We start from the raw sequence: 24745 nt of genomic DNA on the forward strand, positions 1-24745 counted from the left end.
GTATATGTATATGTATATAAATAGATATACGCTGTTCTCTTAAGTATATAATATAGTATGAGGTTGCTTTAGAAACAGCAGTGAGACTCAGTTGAAGGAGGAGGACTTTTTTGGACAGGGGGAGCCGTTAACCATATGAATAGAAACCATCAATAAAACCCAAGAAAAAATCAAATGAAATGAAATAAATATACACCTTAAATGGCATGCACCTCAGCAGATAAGAGCAGACTGAAAATGGGTCTTTTGAAAAATTTACTTGGATTTTTTTTCTTTTTTTTTCTTAGAAAGGAACAAGAAATATAGCTTACAGCAAAAGCCAAATGTGCAGTAAGGGTTAAAGAAAGAATGGAGAGAAAAGTTTTTCTAGATAATTTAGAGATCTGTGTACAATATTCACAAATTGTTTGGCCCTCGAGGAATGGCCCCTCTCAGGGGCATTCAGTGTAAGTGCTGTCGGAGTTTATCCATGCAAACCTGCGCATCAAATGCCAATTGCATTATTTCTCTACATATATTTTCTTTTTTTATTTATAGCACAAATCCATGCTTTACATGCATTACATGAAAGAAGCTAACAGGCAGATTGCCATAGGTTCGTTTTGTTGGTTTTCTTCAAGGAGGGGACACTGTGAATCGTGTGTTGTCCGACTCTTATTCACAGCAGGCTAAGTGAGCAGCTATCATGCCTTTTATCAGAGGCGTAACAAGTGCTTTACTCTCAACACTGGGACTTCGATCCTGTTTTAACTATCAGATCTGTGCATTGTCTTTCGCTGGGTCCTAATTGATGCACACAACAACCTCTTAGACACTTCAAATGCTCGGCATTGTCAAAGTGTTGGACGCATTTCATGCATATTGACTCCTGGTAATATCTTGTTCCACGAGTCTGTTCTAGAGCTTTTTCATTTGGCTGTGCATGCCAAAACAATCAAGGCAAGGGAGCTTCAAAGCTTAGACCAATAACCACAGTGGGGGGAAGATAAGATTGTATGCAACAGCCAGTCAGTGATTCTAATTTTAATTAGATTGTGATTAATTCATAACTTAGTGTGATATTTAGCATCTGTGGTGCAAGACTAGTGGTGTGGAAATATTCAACATTATATATCGTATTGGCCCAACCCCAAAATCAGCCAAATAAGTGGTGCATGCCATTTTTAACAGAATAATCCAAAATAAAAAAAAGAAAACAAATCAAATAAATAAAATGTACAATACATTTCAAAAGGAGTGAATCATCATCATTTCATCTGAGCAGAGAGTTACAATTCTTGTGTTAAAATCTCACAGACTGGGTGAGCACCAGGCAGTGTTAGGAGCGAAGAGCAACATTTAGCGGCGAGGGGAGGGAAAACAACGAGACGACACTACACAAAACTGAACTTGTTCAAGCTGTCAACCTTTTTTTTTTAAATCTTTTTTCTTTTTTTTTCTTTTTTTTAAATCGTGGAGGTAATTGAGAGGAAAAAAAAGAGTAGTTTGGGTCCAAGCTGCACCTTTCTGAAAGTCTTCACACACTAAAGCTTATTTATTCCATCTCTCTGCCCTCCTCGTCGCTCCATATCCCCCAGAGAAGAGCTACACTACAGGCGTAACCTCAAACTTTCTTTCTCTCTTGTTTTTTTTCTCTTATTTTTGAAAAGTGCTATTTTCAAAGTTTAGCGCCATAAGTTAAATCCACAAACCCAACTTCGGTGTTTTCTGGTCTTTTTCATGATTTTTTTAGCAGGTCTATCTGCCGTTTTAAATCATGTGGCCATCCCACAGACAAGCATTACTGAGAGGCGTGGCTGTCCTCTGCTCTGTTTACTATAGGTCCAACAGGAAATTACCATATTTGTAACCCACATCTTCTGTCTCAGTCACCCTGAGTTAATGAGGAGAAAAACAGAACACCCCGAATCATGAATTGGCTTTTACATAGTCAGTCATAATAACTTATAATATATTAAAATCTGCCTTTCCCTAACCTATCATCTACCCCACCCCACTGCATATTTCCCACCCGCCACCCTAAAATTAACACCCCACTATAAATGCACATCATTGTAGTAAACTGCCTTTGAAACTGTCTTTGAAGTTTGAGGGAGAAGAATATCTTTAAAACTCATCACCTAAGCCGCTTCTACTTAGCTTGATTAGAAAAGGAAAAGAAAAACTCATCAGCATTATGTTATTAGCTAAGACAAGCTAAAATTCATTAGCTCAGGCTAGCTAAAGCCTTTCATAGGAGCTAGATAATGAACTGGATAGCAGCACAGTTTCACATTCTGATCCTAAAAGGCCTTCATCCAGCAAAGATCACCGTGAGGGGAGCTCACTTCGGTCATCGTTCAGAGGTTAACCTGCAGGTGGCTCCGGCTTTCCAGGATCAGCAGTGAGAGAATGATGGAGGTCCATGAGGTAGCATTCTGCCCTAAAAACAGCTGATTCATAGTCAGATTACCCCTCAACTTGTCCCTTGGCAAAAAAGAGGGCTAATGAGCCTCCTGCGTCTGAATATGAATCAGCGTGTGCAGGCGATGTGCACCTCTGACCTGTTGCAAGGTTGTGACTGGGCTTCAGTGACAGACCATAATAAGTGCATGATGCATGGGCAACAATGCCGAGGTAACCTGGTCTGCGAGCGCCAGACCCAAAGTGTCGTGCAAAAGAAAGCAAAAACAAATCAAACGAAAAGATAGAGGAGAAGAAGTCGATTATAGAAGTCAGTAGTGTCCACGAAACTCACAAACATGCATCCCTGAATGACTTTTGTGTGTCTTTTCTCGTTCAAAAAAAGGACGGGTTAATGTTGCTTTCGTCCGCACAGAGATTAGCAGAGTACTTTAAGGAGGAAAGAAAAAGTTTGCAGTTAAAGCGTCATGGCTACCTGGCAATAAGAGAATGGGTTTGATTCAGAACCCTCGTGAGGAATATCAATGGTATGATTAAACCTTACAGTTGGTTTCAAATGTAATAGACAGTTCACTTACCAATTTTCAGCTAGTACTCCGCGAGAGAGGGGAGTGGTAAAGGGACGAATTTGTCAGTTTTTTTAGGGAGTTAATTTCTCAAACATTTTTTTCCCCAAATCAGAATTGTCCAAAGCCCAAACTGCATTCATAAGCAGCAACGCTTCTGGGTATCAAGTTCAGAAAAGAGGGGAGATTGGGTTTTTGGGCTGGGGATTATCAGCATGCTTAAGGTAATTTCATTAATTGTCATTTAACTAATGTCATTAGCTGCATTTGTTAAGCCCCTGGATATAAAAGCTGAACAAATGCTTGTACAGCGTCGCTCAAGTGACGCCCGTTAAAAAACGTCCGATTAGTTGTTTCTCTCCAGTTTGTTTAAAGAATCCTCCTCATATTATCCCTGCATTTGTGCTCACCCAGATACTGCAAAGTAAATTGGCACAAATAAAGCCCCATCCATTTTCAAATTACTTAAGTCATTTGACTGAGGTTTACATGTGTAAGCCGTTTAGTCGATCGGTTTGAAATTGTCTTCAATCTCTTCTTTTACATTGTCCTGGAGCTCAGCAGCTGCTAGCGGCGGGCCGTCATCTCGTGGAGTAGCAGTAGGCGTGTTCTCCGACTCGGTGGGAAAATCCTGGCCTCCTGCTTCCATCTTCATCATCAGCTTGAGCTTCTTCTTTGGGGGATTCTTCAGTGTTCCCATGCGCTCCTTGACCTTGTACTCCAGGGTGCTGTGAGGGATCCCATACATGTTCTGTGCCTTGGACACGCTCATCTTCCCACTCATCACTACAGCTATGGCCTCCTCCAGGATCTCGCTGTTGTACTGGCGATAGCGGCCCCTCTTCTTCCTGGGTTGCTTGGAATTTGGGTCCCCCTCCACGTCGGAGATGGAGTACGCTGGCCCGGAACTGGAGTGGTCCAAGTCGGAGCTCCAGTAGTCGGCTGCCCCGTCCAGCAGGCTTCCAAGGCTCCCCCCTCGGCGGTTCTGCTTGGGCAGGATGGCTCTCAGCTTCCGGCTCAGGGTGTTCTCCCCGTGGCCACCACCTCCAACCCCCATGGCCCCATAGCCGTACAGCTCAGAGGCATGGGAATCCCAGGAGAGATCCATGCCCCGAACCTGAGGGATCTTGAGGTCAACAGGAGGCGAGTGGCCCTGGTCTCTCTTGCCGTCATTGTGGTGATGTTGGACCTTTGAGACCTGATTGTGATGGTGATGGTGGAGGGAACTCTTATAGGAGAAGGCTCCGTGGTGGTTGTGGTGGTGATTCTCCAGGAATGTTGGCAGATCTTTGAGGTCGCTCAGAGCTCCACTGGCCTGCTTTAGCTTCATGAGGCTTTCAAGGTGGGCCTTGCTTCCCCAGAAAGAGGAAGAGCCCTTCTGGCCAAGCAAGGAGTGGGACTGCCCGTGGTTGAGCAAGCCAGCTGACTCGAGATTAGCCAATGAGAGGGCAGCGGGCTGGCTCAAAAGGCGGTGCTTCTGGCTGAGGAGCTCCTCCTTGATACGCAGCGAGCGGGCCAGTGGGGGCTTGAAGGAGTTGGAGTAGTTCTCTCTCAGTCCGTCCTGCAAACTTCTCTGCAGCAGGCCGTCCTCCTCCTCCACCTCTGACAGGTTGTGTTCCACTTTGAGGGAACGCCTGAGTGGAGAACAAAAAGACAATTGATGAAATTCTCTAAAAAAAACTCAGATTTTTGAGACAGAGGTCTGGTATATGAAGCATTTTCTGAACTGAGATTGGAGTCTGTAATACACTACCCTTCAAAAGTTTGGGGTCACCCAGACAATTTCATGTTTTCCATGAAAACTCACACTTTTATTCATGTGTTAACATAATTGCACAAGGGTTTTCTAATCATCAATTAGCCTTTCAACACCATTAGCTAACACAATGTAGCATTAGAACACAGGAGTGATGGTTGCTGGAAATGTTCCTCTGTACCTCTATGGAGATATTCCATTAAAAATCAGCTGTTTCCAGCTAGAATAGTCATTTACCACATTAACAGTGTCTAGACTGTATTTCTGATTCATTTAATGTTATCTTCACTGAAAAAAACTGCTTTTCTTTCAAAAACAAGAACATTTCTAAGTGACCTCAAACTTTTGAACAGCAGTGTATGTTGCTCAAAGGTAAGTGACTTTTTATTATCCTAGATGAGGAAGAAAAAATGCCAAATTATTAGTGATAGTCATGAAAAAAGACAAAAAACATAACCAAACAACAAGTACATTACATTTGTGAAATAGTCCGAGGGAAACTATAGACCTCCAGTCTGTCTTTTTATTACTATGTTTGGTTTTCAAATAAATGATTTTTTACAGTGATGTCTGAAAAACTGAGAGACTGCTTCTGGAAAGATGTGTAACCATTGCCCAAGATGTAAAACAATAAAACCATGTCCATTTTCCCTTTATCTGGGTAGTCTCAAAACTGTTGAGAACTAACAGATACAGTATGCCTGACACAATATGCAGTAAATGAGAGAATACTATAGTTTGCGACATGCATGAATTGATTTCCAACACACCCAGAGAGTAAATAAAGCTGTGAATTCCCACACAGACATGCTTAGTGAACCACATCTCAGAAGTATCTTGTGGATCAGCCTTTCCTTTTATGCAAGCAGAACATTTGTAACCTTACAGTTTCACAAAACAGCCCTTTGTTATAAACTTTGTTTGCAGCAACTCTTGTTACATTCAAATTGACGAAGTAGAAGGATGTCAGGAGTTACTGGGTTTTAAGGGGGAAAAAAATCTTGTATTAGCTGGCTTATTGTTGTTATACGCAGACAAAGCCAATTTCCTAAGTTTTCAACTTCTTCTTTTCTTTGAAAACAAAGGCTATATAAATGTTGAAGTCAAATTGATCAGCCAAAGATTCCCTTTCCATTCCAAAGTTGAGCTCGAAGTCGATTTCTTGTTTGATTTCTTCGTGAAGTTGGAAGAGTTGTTTGATATTGATGGTAGCGTCTTCCTCCTCTGGTGCAGTATATCTTGGCTACACTCTGTTTCTGTATTTATGCGATGGATAAAGGATGGAGCTAGCTACCCTTTGCAGAGACAACGCATCAAAACTCTCAGCTAGATCTTTGAAATATCAACTATGGACTGAAAAGGTCAACAAATCAGAAGCAAACATGCTAAATTGTTTTACACTGAGGTGATACTTTTGGCGTGAAGTGCTGCAGTGATCAGAAAACTCTTTGTTGCACAGTTTGCACACGACCACACTTTTATCCAAGCTGCTATCTGGAAGCTTTTTAAAAGAAAACTTTCCGTCCAACAAGCTCAATTCGGTCTCGTCTTTCATCACCAGACTTTCTTGTGTGCTGACATCACTCACTGCATCCTGTGAATCTTGTTCGTGTCTGGAAAACACACTTTAGGTGCATTACCGCCACCTACTGAGCTGGAGTGTGCATCAGTGTTACTGGTGGGCCAGAAATTAGGGAACTGAAAAAGGTACCATTAAATGTGCTATTTTTTTTAATGCTTTATTTTTTCTGTAATTAATTGAATTAGCGTGCCCTAGCTTTATTATAACTGGGAGAAATTCTGGCCAAATGTACAACACCTTACTGTCCCATATGTGAGGAACAAAATGCACTTTCAAATTACAATGTTCTTTTTAATGTTGACTTGTCTTTTTGTGTGTAATTGTGTGTCTTGCGTGGTTGTCCTTTCAAGCTGCTTGTATGCTCTTTTTAATTGCCCCTTGGGGACAAATAAAGTTTTTTGTATTGAATTGAATTGATTTGAATAAACTAATACCAAAATGAACAATCATTCTGAAAAGACACTCTAACCACAACAACATATTGTCTGCTGACGCGCTCCACAGGACGCAGCCCAGCAGGAAAACCTTGGTGAGACATTTCCACAGCAGGAATAAAGGCAAAATTAGAAACGGCACCTTTATCCCCTCAGGTTGGAACTCAGTCTCCTTCCGAAGGTCCCAAAGCCCCGAGGCCCCTAAGGCCCCGAGCCTCACTCCCAGTGAGGCTTCTACTGATCAGGTCATGTAATATTAACTACAGTTCCACCCCCACTAACACCAATTCATCTTCCACAACCAGACAATCCCCAAAGAACACCGCAGGTTGGTCTGCATTACAGGTTAGTGGCCTTCAATTTAAGAAATATTTCTTACTGGGTTTGTATGAAAACCTCAAAGAAAACTTTCCTTTAATATGTCCATCCAATTTAGAATCACCAATTAAAAAAACACTGAGAATGTTTTTAGATTGTGGGAGGAAGCCAGAGTACCCGGAGAAAATATGCAAACTCCATGCAGAAAAATCCTAAGAAGGCCGGGACACGAACCGAGGGTCTTCTAGCTACGAGGCAAAAGTGCTAACCACCAATCCACTGTGCAGCCCTCTTTAGTATATACGTTACTTGAAGATTTTTCTCTTTTACTGGGTTTTCTAATCATAAGTATTGCTTTCATTTATTCTGCTGTATATAAGACTGCAGCTGTGTATCAGAATATTATCTTCTGGTTTGAAGCAACAGTCTAAATGTTGTTTCCGAGGATTTTCCCAAAATAACAAGAATACAGCTTTTGACTAAATCCACTGAGGAAGTCAAAGCTAAACGGTCAAAATACAAAAATGAAACAAAATTCAATATTTCCCACAAAGCATCTGAGCGCAGACACTGTTGCTCAGGGATCAAACAGCCAGACGCTGAAACAATCTTTGAGTCTGTCTCATTGTGAATCCACGTCCGTCATGTACATTTCTTTGCTCTTTTTGTTGTAAAAAATCAACGCTCGCATCGACTCTTCAGATCCACCACTGCTGTCTGCTGCAGCCTCCCTGATGACGGTATGCTTACTGTAACAGAACGCTCTATCAGAGTGTCGACTCCAAAGCCTCTCATTAACCCTGTATTGTTTCAGTGAGCTCCAGACAGCCCACTGTGATAATCTGTCTTAAAGCTCCTACTGAGGACTCCCCATATCGCAGAGCCACTTGCACCATAGCTCAGTAGAGTACGTTACATTGGGGAGTCACGTTGTTTCCCTCCAGGTTCTTCTCCCATTTTCCATCCACCAACTTGACAAGCCATTTCATGTAATTATGAACCTATGAGAGCGTTTTCTTTAAAGAGCCTTACCTCTGTTGCTATAGTTACTTAGCAATAGCTATATTGACTGCAACAGTATGAGTGGAGGCATGTAAACGTATGTTTCCCGACCAGTGCTTGCTGGTGGGAAGATGTACTGTTTCTTTTCATTTCATTCAGTACAACCTAATCTAGCCAACGTGGCGCGATTAAAAAAATGCAATTTAAAAAAAAAAAACAAAAAACAAAACTACATTTATCTGAACCCCTCACTAGGTAAACAGATTAACAGTTGGCTTTATAAAAAATTCAATATGTTAAGATACAAACCGCAAGAGGAGCTCGGCCGGTGAATACCACACATTACTTTTGTTCAGTGTCTGAAATCTACAGTGTTGGTGATTTGATTATTTTTGGTACCAATTAAAGAATTAGGAAGTTTAGTTTTTTCCATGAATACTGGTCCTAAATAGTGACATGCAATATATGGAATTTCAAGTCTGATGACAACCGATATTTATGTTTGTTGTGGCAATTACTTACAATATTCATCTTACAAATGCAAAAATGTTTCCCCCCAACATCTGAATAGTCCATGGAATAAATAAATAAATTGGGCCGTAAAGATTTCAGGTTTTCACTACACAATTATTGTGGCCACAAGAAATTACAGTAAGAACATTATCATGATAATTAGAGAATTAAAAAAAAAAATAATAATAATAATAATAATAATGCTAGCAGTCAAATTCATCTTTAACTTTATTTATTGTGTGTCAAAATATGAGTTTAGAAAAGTGTAGACAGAGCCTATGACTGTGTTGGATTATTTATGATATTATCTTATGTATTATTAGTATTCACATGATATCTACACTACCGTTCAAAAGTTTGGGGTCACTTAGCAATGTCCTTATTTTTGAACGGAAAGCATTTTTTTCCAAAGAAGATAACATTAAATGAATCAGAAATCCAGTCTAGACATTGTTAATGTGGTAAATGACTATTCTAGCTGGAAACGGATGATTTTTAATGGAATATCTATATAGAGGTACAGAGGAACATTTCCAGCAACCAACCCTTAGAAAACCCTTGTGCAATTATGTTAGTGCATGAATAAAAGTGTGAGTTTTCATGGAAAACATGAAATTGTCTGGGTGACCTCAAACTTTTGAACGGTAGTGTATGTGTGCATTATGCAGTGCCGTGAAAAAGTATTTGCCCCCTTCTCAAATTAACAATTTTTTTTGCATATTTTTCCCTCTTTAAAGTTTAAATTCACCAAACACATGTAAATATCAGACAAAGATAACCCAAGTAAACACAAAATCAGTGTTTAAATGATGAAAACAAACTATTCAAATGTACCTGGCCCTGTGTGAAAAAGTAATTGCTCCCTAAACCTATTAACTGGTTGGGCCACCCTCAGCAGCAACAACTGATATCAAACATTTTCTATGAGTGGCAATGAGTCTTTCACGTCTCTGTGGAGAGATTCTGGCCTACTCTTCTTTCTTTGGAAAACATGAAATTGCTTGGGTGACCCCAAACTTTTGAACATTAGTGTTGATAATATTCAGGCTGAAGCCACAATGTTCCCGCTGTGCTATGCTCATCCAGTAGTAGCTATGGTGAGATATCCTTTGACATTCTTGTTTACCAGGTATTACTCAGTACTAAGGCTTTGACTATATTTCCTTGTGGACATGCACATGGACAGCTGTGGACACGTCGTTGTCTACCTTCTAGACACACATTTTACATTGTGTACAGATATCTAGAAAGAGTTATTAGTGGACCTGGGCAGATGATGAAAGATACATCATATGGACTCCAGTGGACCGTTGCATACTCACTTGCCACCACTGCTGCATAATATTCACTCTTTTAGTAATTTGGGGCTGAAAATTAGTGCTGTCAGTCCGTGAAATACTATCTACTGTGATTAAAAGTGGGGAGCTGTTCACAGTTAGACTACAGGCCATCACATTTTGTTCTGACTTCTTGTTGTATACAGTTCATGTAGCCGCCGTCACTAAGGATATCACCCTCTTTTGATTGTAAAGAGTGACTGAGAATCGGTGTTCATGAAAGACTCTCTGTGTAGCTGTGTGCTGCTTTGATGTGACGGTGAAGAACAAACTAGTGGAAATTAAAAAATATGAAAAGGAAAATCTAAATTAAATGGAATAAAGCTCATTTTTGCCGCTTCTCCATATTAAACAAGGTGTTCAGATGTATTATTAAAGACTCTCTCACAGCACATGAATGCATCAGAGCAATAAGGCTTCAAATCTAAAGCGGCAAATGTGAGAAAGCATGTGAATCCAGCAGTAAGATCCTTGAATGCTGTCATAAAACATGCATGAAGTAAAGATTAACAGTAAATCCACCGTAGAAGTTAAACGACTGCAGAGATGGATACACTACATTTGTCATCATTCTTACCTCTGCTTCATTTCACTTTAGGGTTGAACAATTTGGGAAAAATATCTAATTGAAGTTTCCTTTTTGGTATACATTTTAAAGTTAGGGTTAGAGTTAGGCTATTCACCGTGGGATAGATTCAAAACTTGTCAAAAGTGTTACTGTCACACAACTTTTAAAACCACTGACACAAGCGAGAGTTTAAACCCCGGGTCAGATGTGCATAAGATAGATCTTAAACTGCAGTGTTTGTGATTTGATAGTAACGGTTTCACTCAGTGAGCTGTTCAGGGATAGTTCATTAAGCTGTGTATAGATGCCAGAAAAGCGGTTCCAGATGTTTGTATTAATAATTTCTATGATTTTCATGTTAATGAAGTTTTATTTTCTGCACCCTGTCAGTGTAAAGGTTTTATAAGCTTTGTATGGATTTCATCACAACTGTGTGGAAGAGGTGATATAATGCAGCCAATGGAGATAGCGTGAGCACATCCAGTACTATATTTAGTGTTACAGTTCAAGTGTTGACTTACAGTGAATAGACTAAAGTAATGCAAAGGTCTGCAGGTCTTGAAGGGGCCGGGCCCATTCCCAGATCCTCATGGTTGTCCTCGAGCGAGGACTGCCGACGCCTCCTACCTCTCATATCGGAATTATTGGTTCCACTCTGCTGATCAATACCTGAGCTATCACGAGTCTCACGGCGAGGTCGTACATATGTTTGCGTACAGGTATTTATAACCCTCGTCTGCCCCTCGGTGAGGCTTCAACACACGACGGAGGCTTAGTCTTTTCAGAAAACCAATCTGTGTCAGTGCCTTTATTGACAATCTTCCGCGCTGCATCCCGTTAATTTATTGATGAACATACTCTGCCTTGAAGTCATGTTTGAATCAGTAGCCATCGTGCTCACTTCTCGCATCAAGAGGGAATAAAAAATCGACGCTAATTGCGCCTGCCATTTTCAGGAATTCTTTTGATCTGCAGGTCAGATATGGATTGGGAGAGGTTTGATTCACAGATCATATGTGGGCATAGAAACCTTCACCCACCATGTCAGCAGCGCCTCTTTGATCCTGCAGTGAATACACCTCCAACTGCTCCTGAACTGAGATTTGGCGTTGACATTATAGTTCGCAGAAGTCTCAAAGGGCCACAGTGTTCTTGGTGGAAGCTAATGATACCAGGAGACAAAGCTAGCAGTATTTACAACACTTAGTTGGACTGAAACAGCCAGAAAAAAAGAGTTATCGAAAGAGCAACAGCAGCCACATGGACCTGGCATTTACCCAGTGGCTTTAAAGGATATTTCTTGTTTATTGCACTTTGAGCTTTCCTTTTATTGTTTGGACCTATTTTAAAGATCAGGTTGCAATTTTTGGTCCAACTTTCTGCCGACATGCAATTTTCCTGTATAGTGAGAAATTGGTACCCACATTTAAGATGTAGTCACTTCAGTTTGCACTGCTTCCTTAAAAACTGTCTGTGTTTGTTTCTACCTTGTTGTTGGAAATTTGTTTAATTTAGTGGTGGGACGCAATTACAAAAAAATCTAATTTGTAGTTAATTAATTGCTGTTAATTGCATTTTTGTCAAATAGAAACATTTGACACGATAAGAATAGTTTTTCAATTCAAATAAATGTTGGTTAAAATTGATGAATAGACATATACGTGCACTTAAACAACAAAAATGTTTACGTTTCGTTTATATTTATCTGCATTTTTCGTCTGTCTACTACATTCACAGATTACTACAAACTCAATGTGTAATTATAGCGGTTATAATCAACACTTTAAGACTTTTTGTAAACTCAAGCACTTTCAATATCTTCAACAGTGGTTTATTATGGGATGGCTGCACCGTTAGCCAGTAAAAAGCATTGTCGCAGCTAACATTAGCTCTGGTGCTAACAGCATGAGCTTGACATTTCTAAGTGACCCCAAACTCCTGAACGGTGGCGAACATGTCAGAGTACATCCATCACACACTTCGAAGGTTTTTGTAAACAATCTCTTCAGCCGATTAAATCTGTCTGTGATGATTGTTGTCTCAGCCTGCGAAATCAGTGTTTGTTAGAATTTAAAAAGAGAAGTCTGACTGTGGTTTGGCATGAGGATACAGATCTGAATCTGTCATCTTCACCTCAAGGCCACATTTCTACACAGACTTTAGAGTCAATGCGCACCAACGAGTTCTCTCTGGGAAATGCACCACAGACACACAACACTGCTTCACCCCCTCCAGTGCCGCTCTGCTAACAGAGGTCAACTGGTCTAATCCTGTTTTCTTACCCTTTGACCCCCGGTGCAGCGGTATAACCGGGTTTAGGGCCGCCTGTGCTGTGGTTCTTCTTGGTGGAGAGGTCCAGGACGCCGTCTGAGGATAAATACGTAAGAAAAAAGACAAAACTTTAAGATTAGATAAGATTAACACAACACAATTAATATTCTAAAGGAATGGTGTCAAACATGTGGCCCGCGGGCCAAAACCGGCCCTCCAGAGGGTCCAATCCAGCCCTTGGGACGACTTTGTAAAGTGTAAAAATGACAGAGAAAACATTAACTGGAGGTTATATATTTGGAAAACTATAAATTTAAAACAATTTCTAGATCATGACAAGTTGTTTTGATCATGAAGTAAAATACGAGTTTGTTCATTGTTCTTTTGTTACTTTGTGTCTCATTTTTGTAATATTTTGTCTTTTTGTTTTGTTTTTTTGTCTGACTTGTCATTTGTCTCATGTTCTTGTCATTTGTGTTTCCTTTTTGTCTCACTTGTGTTTTTTGTCTTATTTTTGTCATTTTGTGTTCCCCTTTATTCGTTGTTTTGAGCATTGTTTTTGTCGTTTTGTGTCTTTTGTTCATTTTTTTGTCATTTTGTGTCTCGTTTTTGTCATATTTTGTCTTGTTTTTGTTATTTTTTGTCGCTTTGCAACTTTTTTGTCAAATTTTTGGCCTCTTTTTTGTTTTGTGTCATGTCTCATTTTTTGTCATTTTGTTTCTCTTTTTTGTCGCTTTGTGTCATGTTTTTGTAATATTTTGTCCTGTTTTTTGTCTTTTTTTGGTCTGACTTCTGTCATTTTGATCATACAGTAAAATACTATATCACCCAGTCCCAGATACCTGTGACTAAAAGTTTTGTGTCTTTGTAGGCACTTTGTGATCTGTAAGTCTTACATGCCAGTCAGCCACAACATGAAAACCATTGACAGGTGAAGTGAATTATATTGATCACCTTGTTAACATGCAAGGTGATGCTGGGAAACCTTGGGTCCTGACATTCATGTGGATGTTACTGTGACATGTACCATTCAAATAAACACTGTTTTAGACCCAACAACGGCAGCAGCCTCCCCCAGCAGGACAATGCACCCCGTCACACTGCAAAAACTGCTCCAGAATGACAAACAGGTCAAAGAGGGGACCCAGCCTCCAATCGCCCTCAGTCCTAATCGAATCGAGCATCTACAGGATGTGTCAGAAGAAGTCTCATCTAAGGAGGCCCCTTGCTGCAACCCACAGGACCTGAGAGATTTGCTGCCCACATCCTGGTGAACGACACCACAGGGTACCCCCACAGTCCTACGTCCACGCTCTGATGGTTCAGAGCAGATTTGGTGGCACAAAGAGGGCCTACACAACAATATGCAGGAGGCTTTCATGTTGCGGTGTACTGGTGCATTTCTGTGTTTGCATTTCATGGGAAGACAGGATGTTTGTATGTATCTTTAATGTCAAAAACAGATCCACATGCAAATGTTTCTGTAATATTTAGAGGAACCTGAATCCGTCGGGAATCTCTATCACACAGACAGAACAGCAGAAAATCAGAGAAAAACTGCTGATACTGACAAATTTCAAACTAGAAAACCATTCAGAGAATGCAGTGCTCCACCAAGGCTGCTCTTTCCCCCATATGGCATTGTCAGAAATGCAACATTTTATTATTATTTTTTTAAGAAATGCAGCATTTGTTTATTGTTTATTGATGATCAGAAATCACTGCAACATAGAATGTGACCATTTAATATAGATGTACCCACAAACTAAATGACCTTGCACTGAGCACAGGCGTGTTTTATGCATGTGTACGTTATGTACGGATACCGAATCCATGACCTAAATATGTAGCAGGCGGCGGCACTGATGGGACTCGGAAACACCTCCACAATTTAATCAATTGTTCCTTGTATCATTTCTGACTGATAAGTACCGAGGAAGTCCACAGTGGTGGATTTGTAGTAGGATCAGAATCATGTGATCATCAGCAGGCAGCTGATGTAGTGTTCACTTGTTGTCATGGTTACAGTGACGTCATGCTGCTATCTCCCAATGATACAGAAATCTTTAACAAATCCATGGATCCAGACTATAAGCTGCATCACTGCCAAAATCTAATCACTTAGTCCTTGTGTCATTTCTGACCTTCCCTGAAAATTTCATTCAAATCTGTTGGTCCATTTTTGAGTAATGTTGCTAACAGACACATAAATGCCGATCATCACGTAACTCCGCCGTTCCTTGGCAGAGTAGCAAATCTTAAATTCAGTGCAAAAAAGACAGTTTGTGTGTTTAGCTGAATGAAGCGCAGTCCGTTTTTGAGTAATATTGTGAACATACAGACATACAGACAGACAGACAAAAGTATGCTGGTCATCACATAACTCCTTCCTTGGCAGAGTAATTCATTTCCCAGTTATGTATCACTGCATCAACAGTTTTTCTGTTAACATCTTATCTCATTTTAGATGTCATTTAACTTTCAGGATGTTTTTGCTTTCAGCACATTATGCATCTTCAGTCCACCCGGACTCCTCTGATTTCCACCAGACATGTTTAATGCCTTCCTATACAATGTTCTGGATTGCAATCAAAATTTTATTCACATGAGGAGGAAGGTAGTTGCCCTGGCAACCATACCATATCCCTGAGTGAGTGCGACAAATCGCTCGGTTTAAATTTGGTTCAGTGTGTTGAGTATTCTGTTGATGCCGTACGTCAATTAATTTGCAAAGAAAGTTGCTGTTTGGAATAGTTTTTAATACTCCTCATTAGTGAGAAGTGTTTGTGTGAGTTACATGAGAGGCAGCTGATGCTCCGTCACTCAGACTGCTTTGTAAAATTTGCCTCCACAGACCACTGCTGTCAATCTGCTTGTGCTGCTTATTAGCAAAATCAATTGGACACTGTATAAACACCGTTGGAAAATGCTTATGCATGTGTGCTAATAAAATGACTTCTGTAGTTAGAGAAAAAAGAGATATTCTGCATGCTTCAAAACAGGTGGCCTCTCTGGGACATTTTGGCAACAAAGTCTTGAAAATATGGCAACACACTGTGTGGAAAAACACAGTTCGTTTGTGAATACGTTTATCTGGAAAATGAGGTCGCCACACAAACATAGAGAGAAAAAAAATCCATCATCTAAAGTGGGAACATTAAGTTGATGAACATTTGGGTAAACTGGTCTGTTTTGTATGTTTTCATGATTTTTCCATGACTAAAAATCTGCACGATTCCAGGTTTTTAGAACAAGCAGGAACATCGAGAGAGCAAGACACTGAGCGGGGCAAAATGAATGTCAATAAGAAAGAAAGAAAGAAAGAAAGAAAGAAAGAAAGAAAGAAAGAAAGAAAGAAAGAAAGAAATCGCTACAAATACAATTCAACAATTTCATTTAACAGACGGTTTTATCCAAAGCGATGGCCATCTGATGTTAGATACAAATCTCACTGAGCTGCCTCAAAAAGTTGCCAACTTTTAACGGCCAGCTAGTTTGATACTTAAATAACTGGTCTGAAACATGAAAGCCTGTTAAATGTGAATATCTTCTGGTTTATTTTTCCTCCTCTATGACAGTTAAACTGAATCTCAGACAAAACAAGACATTTGAGGACACTGTCTTTGGGAAGCACTGATCAACATTTTTTATTAAATTTTTTTTTAAACCATTTTCTAGCATTTTATTGACCAAGCAGCTTACCAGTTAAGAATAAATCTATTCTACAGCCTTGTCTTAAGGTTACATTTTAACACTGAAATACAGTGGACACGGACAAATTCACTAACAGCGCACATAATCCCTAAAGTACTGCTAACCTTTTGACCCCTCTAACCCTCCTAACCACATATAGACTCAGGGCGCGCTACCGCCTCGCTAATCTTCAGAGACTTTTTATTGTTTAATCGGACAAAAAAGGAAACATTAGGTGATATTAATAGGAAAACCAGAGTCCTTGTATGGTACATTGGATGCAGGAAAATGATTAATCTGGCCACGTGAATTGGAGTATTTGCATCTATATACAGTGCCATGAAAAACAATTTGCCCCCTTCTCAAATTCTTATTTCTTTTAGTATTTCCCCCATTTAAATGTTTAAGACCATCAAACAAAATTGAGTATTAGACAAAGATAACCAAAGTGAACACAAAATGCAGTTTTTAAATGATGATTTAATGTTTGAAGGGAAAAAAAGCTATCCAAACCTACCTGGCCTTTTGTGAAAAAGTAATTGCCCCCCTTGGTAAATCATGAACTAACTGTGGCTAATCACATTTTTTGGAAAGCCAGTTCAATTTAACTGACCACACCTAAGCCTGATTACCTCCAGACCTGTTCAATCAAGAAATCGCTTAAATAGAACCTGTCTGACTAAATGAAGTCAGCCAAAAGATCTCAGAAAGCTGCAACAAAATGATCCAAAGATATTCAAGAATACATGAGAAATAAAGTCGTTTACATCTATCAGTCTGGAAAGAGTTACAAATCCATTTCTGAAGCTTTAGGACTCCAGAGAACCACAGTGATAGCCAAATGGAGAAACCATGGAACAGTGGAGAACCTTCCCAGGAGTGGACCAACGACCAAAATTACCCCAAGAGCACAGCAATGACTCATCCAGGAGATCACAGAGGAACACAGGACAACATCTAAAGAACTGAAGGCCTCCTTTGTCTCCATGAAGGTCAGTGTTCATGACTCAACAATAAGGAAGGGACTTGGCAGAAATGGATCCATGGCAGAGTTCCAAGGCCAAAACCACTGCTGACCAAAAACAACATAAAGGCTCGTCAAACATCTGAATGATCCCCAAGACTTTTGAGAGAATATTCTACGGGCTGACGAGACGCAAGTTGAACTTTTTGGAAGGTGTGTATCTCATTACATCTGGATAAAGAACATCCTAGCAACAGTCCAACATGGTGGTGTTAGTGTGATGATCTGGGGCTGCTTTGCTGCTTCAGGACCTGGACGACTTGCTATGATTGATGGAACCATGAATTATGCTCTCTACCAGAAAATCCTAAAGGAGAACGTTCGACCATCAGTTCATGACCTCAATGTGAAGTGCACTTGGGTTCTGCAGCAGGACAACGATCCAAAACACACCAGCAAGTTGACTTCTGAACGGTTTTGGAGTGGCCTTGTCAAAGTCTGGACTTGAATCTAATTGAAATGCTGGCATGACCTTCAAAAGGCCATTGATGCTGGAAATCCCTCCAGTGTTGCTGAATTAAAACAATTCTGCAAAGAAGAGTGGACCAAAATATCTCCACAGAGATGTGAAAGACTCATTGCCACTTATAGAAAACACTTGATCTCAGTTGTTGCTGTTGAGGGTGGCCCAACCAGTTATTAGGCTTAGGGGGCAATCACTTTTTCACATAGGGTCAGGTAGCTTTGAATAGTTTTTTCCCCTTAATAAATAAAATCATCATTTAAAAAATGCATTTTGTGTTACTTGAATTATCTTCGTCTAATATTTACATTTGTTTGATGATCTTAAACCTTAAAGTGGAGAAATTTGCAAAAAAAATAAGAATTTTAGAAGGGGGCAAATACTTTTTTCAGCCCATATGTATGCATTTTAGTTCCAAAACAAAACGTACCCAAGTCACAAAATGCCCAGAGATAACAACCATGATCAATTACACACAACAAGTTCCACTAATGAGGTCCTTCTCTGAGCTAATTGACATTTTAATTATCATCCACATCTATGTTAGCACGCTTTGTTTTCACAGAATACACTGGAGCTGGTAATAAGAGCTCCCCACATTACTGCACTAAAAAAAATGTTCCCTCATCAACATGCATATTTATGCAGCAGCATGCCCTCAGTTCTAATCAAATCATGACCCGCAACTCATATTTGCACGATATCATTGGAGCGGTCAGTCAGGTCAAGTTGAGTTATTGTGTTCGCAGTAATATATGTGCACAGACAGACGCCGAAATCCTCCATAATACTGCATACTAAGACTGCAGTAAACCACTGGAAAACATGCTGCTGACTGCGGTCGTGACACATGTGGAACCTAAAAAAATGTAAAAACAACAACAACAAAACACTAAATCTGCCAAAAAAATGTTTAAAAAACCCATACTACCTCTATCTATATTTTCAGTTCAATTGTGTTTCTTGGCTGTTTTGTTGTAACCAGAGCACAGCAGAAGCAGACTGATTTGTTTCAGAGGATTCAAAATGTGAGCCCCTTTCTTTAAATCAGGGGTGTCAAACATGCAGCCTGCGGGCCAAAACCGGCCCTCCAGAGGGTCCAATCTGGGACGACTTTGTAAAGTGTAAAAATTACAGAGAAGACATTAACTGCAAATTGTAAATTTCTAAAACTATAAATTTAAAATAATTTCTAGGCCATGACAAGTTGTTCTGATCATAAAGTAAAATACTAGATTGCTCATTGTTGTTTTGTCATTTTGTCTTATTTTTCTATTTTGTCTCGTTTTTGTTGCTTTTTGTCATGTTTTTTGTTAGATTTTTGTCATTTATCTCATGTTTTTGTCATTTTGTGTTTCTTTTTTTTGCTTGTGTTTTTTGTCTTATTTTTGTCATTTTGTGTTTTGCTTTATTCATTGTTTTTTGTCTTGCTTGTGTCGTTTGTCTATTTTCTTGTTGCTTTGTGTCTCATTTTTGTAACATTTTGTCTTGTTTGTGTTGTTTTTGAATTTCCCTTGGGATTAGTATCTATCTATCTATCTATCTATCTATCTATCTATCTATCTATCTATCTATCTATCTATCTATCTATCTATCTATCTATCTATCTATCTATCTATCTATCTATCTATCTTTATTGTCTGACTTTTTGTCATTTGTCTCATGCTTTTTTTATTTTGTCTCATTTTTGTCATGTTTTTTGTTGTTTTTTTATAGTTTTTTGTCTGACTTTTGTTGTTTGTCTTATGTTTTTCTCATCATGTTTCTCATTTTTGTCATTTTGTGCTTTGTTTTTGTCTCGCTTGTGTTTTTGTCTTATTTTTGTCATTTTGTGTTTCACTTTATTCGCTGGCTTTTGTCTCATCTTTGTTGTTGTGTGTCTTTTTTCTCGTCTGACTTTTGTCGTTTTGATCATAAAGTAAAATACTATATTATTCAGTTCCAGATACCTGTAACTACATGTTTTGTGCCTTTGTAGACACTCTGTGATCTGTAGGCTGTAATGTGTAAATGATAAACTGAGGAATAATGTTGTTGAAATTGAATTTATTTTTCTTCAGAAACTTCAGGTTGTTCATAATGTTTTGTACAAAGATAATTCCTTAAATGTGAAAATGTTTTGCACTAAAATGAAGGGAAACATTTGGAGTTGTGGTTATGTATAGGTTATTATGTTCTCATTTTACTGGTCACTTGAGATCAAACTGGGCTGAATGTGGACCCTGAACTAAGATGAGTCTGACATCCCTGCTTTAAACTAAACAAACCCGTCATCTGCTTTGTAGAATGATCCTCGCTGCTAAGAGCTCGGGATGATGATCAGTAACCACACGGCTCTGGCAAAACATTGATTAGTGAAACAATAAGAATGCGCTTTTTTCCCTCCGCTGAAATTACATTTACTGTGTAATTTAAACAAGTGCAGTTGTGTGTATATTATCCAGCTTTGAGGATAATCTGAAACAGAATTCCACTAAAAGGTGTTCCTGTGTGTGTGTGTGTGTATGTGTGTGTGTGTGTGTGTGTGTGTGAGTGTGAGTGTGTGTGTGTGTGTGTGTGAGAGAGAGAGAGAGAGAGAGAGAGAGAGAGAGAGAGAGAGAGAGAGAGAGAGATAATGTGTGAGCATGAGGTGGATGTAAATGCCTACATCTTTTTTGTTAAAATTAAGGAGGCTTACTGTAAGCAGATTCCAAAAAGCTGGTATTAAAGCGGGCGAGTGGTCACACTGTGGTTGAGGGTTGAGCTGTGGCTTCAACCCTGCAGCCTGTTCAGTGATCACAAATGTAGACCCCCTGCTGGTTTGGTTTGATTAAGAGATACTTAGCCCAGAGCTACATGTCAGAGCTGCTCAGTCTGGGAGATGATGACTTTAGAATGATCTGTTCGTTAGAAAAATGAGGAGGAATTTGAGTCAGTGTTACAGTGAAATAGTTACACATAGGAGTTATATGTCTGTTAATAAAATGTCAAGGTCAACAAAATGAGATTTTTCTCATCTTATGTGTACACTACCGTTCAAAAGTTTGGGGTCACCCAGACAATTTCATGTTTTCTATAAAAACTTACACTTTTATTCATGTACTAACATAATTGCACAAGGGTTTTCTAATCATCAATTAGTCTTTCAACACCATTAGCTAACACAATGTAGCATTAGAACACAGGAGTGATGGTTGCTGGAAATGTTCCTCTGTACCTCTATGTAGATATTCCATTAAAAATCTGCTGTTTCCAGCTAGAATAGTCATTTACCACATTAACAATGTCTAGACTGGATTTCTGATTCATTTAATGTTATCTTCACTGAAAAATACTGCTTTTCTTTCAAAAATAAGAACATTTCTAAGTGACCCCAAACTTTTGAATGGTAGTGTAAGTTTGAATGTCGTTAATATTATCTGTTGTTTACTGTTTTTAATGTGACTATGCTGCTGCCCTCTTGGCCAGGTCTTCCTCATAAAGGAGATCCCTCATCTCAATGGGGCTAACCTGGTTAAATAAATGCTACATAAAATTAAAAAGCACCTCTTCATGTTGTGTCAACACTCGGAGTAGATTCATTTAAAGCTGTTTGTTTTTGTTGTTGTTGCTGTTTTTAAAACAAAAAATTCAGTTTGTGAAAGAGCAGGGTAAAATAAACGAGATAAAACTCAACTTACGAAACACTTACTGAGCCACTGTACATACTGGACACTTTACATTCTAAATGTTATCCGTTACATCTGCAAACTATCTGCTCCTATTTATATCATTGCGCATTAAAACACATCCTCATTTTCACATTATGTTCATCTGCACAATTCTATATCACTCTGTATATTATTGTTTATATTGTTATTTTTTTCTTTTCTATTTTATTTGAATCTATTTTATTTTATTTTATTTTATGTTACCTTCACTTTATACCTGACCCAATATTCTGTGTCGTCTTGTCGTTGTCCACCCCCTTGTTGTTAAATACCCAGATGCTGTAACAACAGAAGTGATTTCTGCCACAAACTGTTCAAGGTTTCATCCGTTGGAAACGATACAACGACTGAGCAGCCTTGTTGGAGTACTGCGCTCTCTGGGTGCTTTTCTTGTTATAAATGGCTGCATTGGCATTACGTCCTCTAACACGGATTTCATTTGCACAGTAGTTGCATTCACTGGAACAATAGTGTTTCAGACTATCAGAAATAAGGTGTTGAGGTTTCAAACGTAGCTGTGACCCCCCTTTGTCTTTACACTGTCTCACTGTGCAGAATGTCTGTGGGCATGAAAAGCTAGAGCCATGACATCCTTCAGTCACTTTAGAGCAGAGGTGTTGAACTCATTCTAGTTCAGGAGCCACATACGACACAATCTGATCTCAAGTGGGCCGACCAGTAAAACAGAGCATAATAACCCATAAATAACCACAACATAGAAACTTTCCCATTGTTTTAGTGCAAAAAAGTACATTCTGAAAATGTTCACATTTAATGAACAACCTGAAATTTCTTCAGAAGAATAAGTGCGATTTCAACAGCATGATGCCTCGGTTTATAATTTACACATTAAAACTTACAGATCACACAGGATCTATAAAGTAACAAAACATTCAGTCACAAAGGTTCAGTGCTGCAGTATATTGTCCACATCTGGAATGAAGAGGGGGTTGTAAATGCACACAGGGTATAAGAATGATACTAATCTACTGGGTAGGTTTTCTGTGGTGCAGATGAGGATGAATCTGGGTTGCCAATGAAATCACAATGTGAGAGATGACCTCATTTTTGACAGTTTGGTCAATATTTGTGCAAAACAGCTGTCCCTGAAACAGGAAATGCTCTTTTAAGATGCATTTTTACATAGAATTTTTTGCACAAAGTTACTTTTGTAATGTTGAATATGATCTTTTTTAAAAAATCCCCCTAAGGTATTTTAATTTATGATCAAAACCACTTGTCAAGATCTAGAAATTATTTTAAATTTACATTCATTTCCACATCTGTGTAGTAATCCTGACCACCTGTACAGTAAGAACATTAAATTATCCCCCTGCCTTGTAAACGTATAAAATTTATACATAAAAAATACATAAAAGTTGTGGCAGAGCAGCGGACAAACTTTATAAAGCAGCTACGTTTATTGAAACATTGCACTTAATGTCTTCTGCGTAATTTCTGCACTTTTACAAAGTCGTCCCTCGGGCTGGACTGGACCCTCTGGAGGGCCAGTTCTGACCCACGGGCCGCATGTTTAACAACCCTGCTTTAGAGTTATGACTGTGTGAAAGTTAGAAGTTTAGCTGAAGTTCAAAATAAAAGCTGGTTTTGATTAATGAGATTTTAGATTGAGAGACAGACAGTGTGTGTGTGTGTGTGTGTGTGCGTGCGTGTGTCTGTGTGTGTGTGTGTGTGTCTGTGTGTGTGTGTGTGTGTGTGTGTGTGTGTGCGTGCGTGTGTCTGTGTGTGTGTGTGTGTCTGTGTGTGTGTGCGTGTGTGTGTCTGTGTGTGTGTGTGTGTCTGTGTGTGTGTGCGTGTGTGTGTCTGTGTGTGTGATGCTGCTCTCACCCTGCTGGCTGGGCTCTGGATCAGCCTGGTTCTTTTTAACGGTGAGGTCCAGCGGGCCGTCCTGGTCGGCCATGAGAAGCTTGCTGAGGACAGGATTCTGTGCAGAGGCAGCAGCTGTGCCTCCTCCTCCTCCACCATTACTGGCTCCCGTACCGTTGCTGCTCTGGGTGCAGGGGGGTGCTGAGGCGGCAGCAGCGGAGGTGGGGCTGAAGCCGAGCCCCGGGATTGGGGATGGAGAGGAGGAGGCAGACGATGGAGGGGAGCTTGGCGCAGGCAGGGGCCCTGGCGAGGAGCTCGGGGCCGGGGCCAGAGCCACCGCTCTTGGCAGGCTTTGGTCCTTCATGGTGCCGTTGGGCAGGGGCGGGTCGTCCTGAGTAGTTTTTGAGGTATATTCGGCAGCGAACTGGCGGATCATTCGCTGCATGATCTCACGAGCCACTAGAGGAATGTGAGGGTCTGAGAAACTTGGGAGGTCTAGAGGGAAACAAAACAGAGGAGCAAACATATCAGTAACCCGTACTCCAGGAATTTGTTCCGATGTTGGCATGTTTAGCGGCTTATTTATCCCATTTCATCCTGAAAATGTAATCCTGATGCTATGCTGAAATAATCCAAAAATCGCCCAGAAGTGGCGCTTAATCCTGCCTATTGACCATGTTGAAAGCACCATGATATCAGCGTCTACAGCAGATTATTGCTGCCGTTCTTCAGCCGGGGCCACGGCCTTTCCTTCACATTCCCAGGACTCTTAATTTTTCCTTTCTTATACTGTTCAAAATGAGTTTACATCATTGTATGCACTTGAGTAGAGACAGCCCCTAGAACTGAAGGGGGAAATTTAACACACTGAGACTCCTGGTTCTTTTCTCCAAGTGTCATCTGTGTATCTCCAGCTGCACCAATGGCTCAAAGTTGGAGAAAGAGATGCTGCTGTATTCTCTGGATCAAGCTGAGTTGAAAGTGCTGTGTGATATCAGTTTTCACAATGTCATTTTTTTAAAGTAAACAAACAAACAAACAAACACATTTTGTCTGATCTTAATCACTCTCATCATCCTCAGACCAAATCTCACAGCAGCCATCAGGGAGTTTTAATTTTCCAAAGCAGAAGCCAACAGCTTATCGCGATGACCACATTCATGTGGTGGCTTTAATGCATTTGATGGGATTTGCAGTGGTTCTAAACACTGTTAAAAATGAAAGACACCTGCTCACCTGCAGTCCAAAGACGTGAACTCGATGTGTGTCAGGCAAACAGCCAAAAGTAAACATGACCTC

At 39.8% G+C, this 24745-nt stretch overlaps 1 protein-coding gene across 1 annotated transcript in view; it reads right to left on the reverse strand.

Annotated features, from left to right (window-relative positions):
• Positions 1-517: 517 nt before the first annotated feature.
• lcor (ligand dependent nuclear receptor corepressor) overlaps positions 518-24745 on the reverse strand; it is a 120358-nt gene continuing 96130 nt past the window's right edge. The window contains exons 5-7 of the mRNA XM_055009589.1: positions 23468-23941; positions 12762-12846; positions 518-4603 (exon numbers count right to left, since the gene is read on the reverse strand). Of these exons, the coding sequence (XP_054865564.1) occupies positions 3472-4603; positions 12762-12846; positions 23468-23941 (1691 nt within the window). The 3' untranslated portion in view covers positions 518-3471. The remainder of the gene's footprint in view (positions 4604-12761; positions 12847-23467; positions 23942-24745) is intronic.

Source organism: Amphiprion ocellaris, chromosome 4, assembly GCF_022539595.1.
Source record: "Amphiprion ocellaris isolate individual 3 ecotype Okinawa chromosome 4, ASM2253959v1, whole genome shotgun sequence".
Taxonomy (NCBI): domain Eukaryota; kingdom Metazoa; phylum Chordata; class Actinopteri; family Pomacentridae; genus Amphiprion; species Amphiprion ocellaris.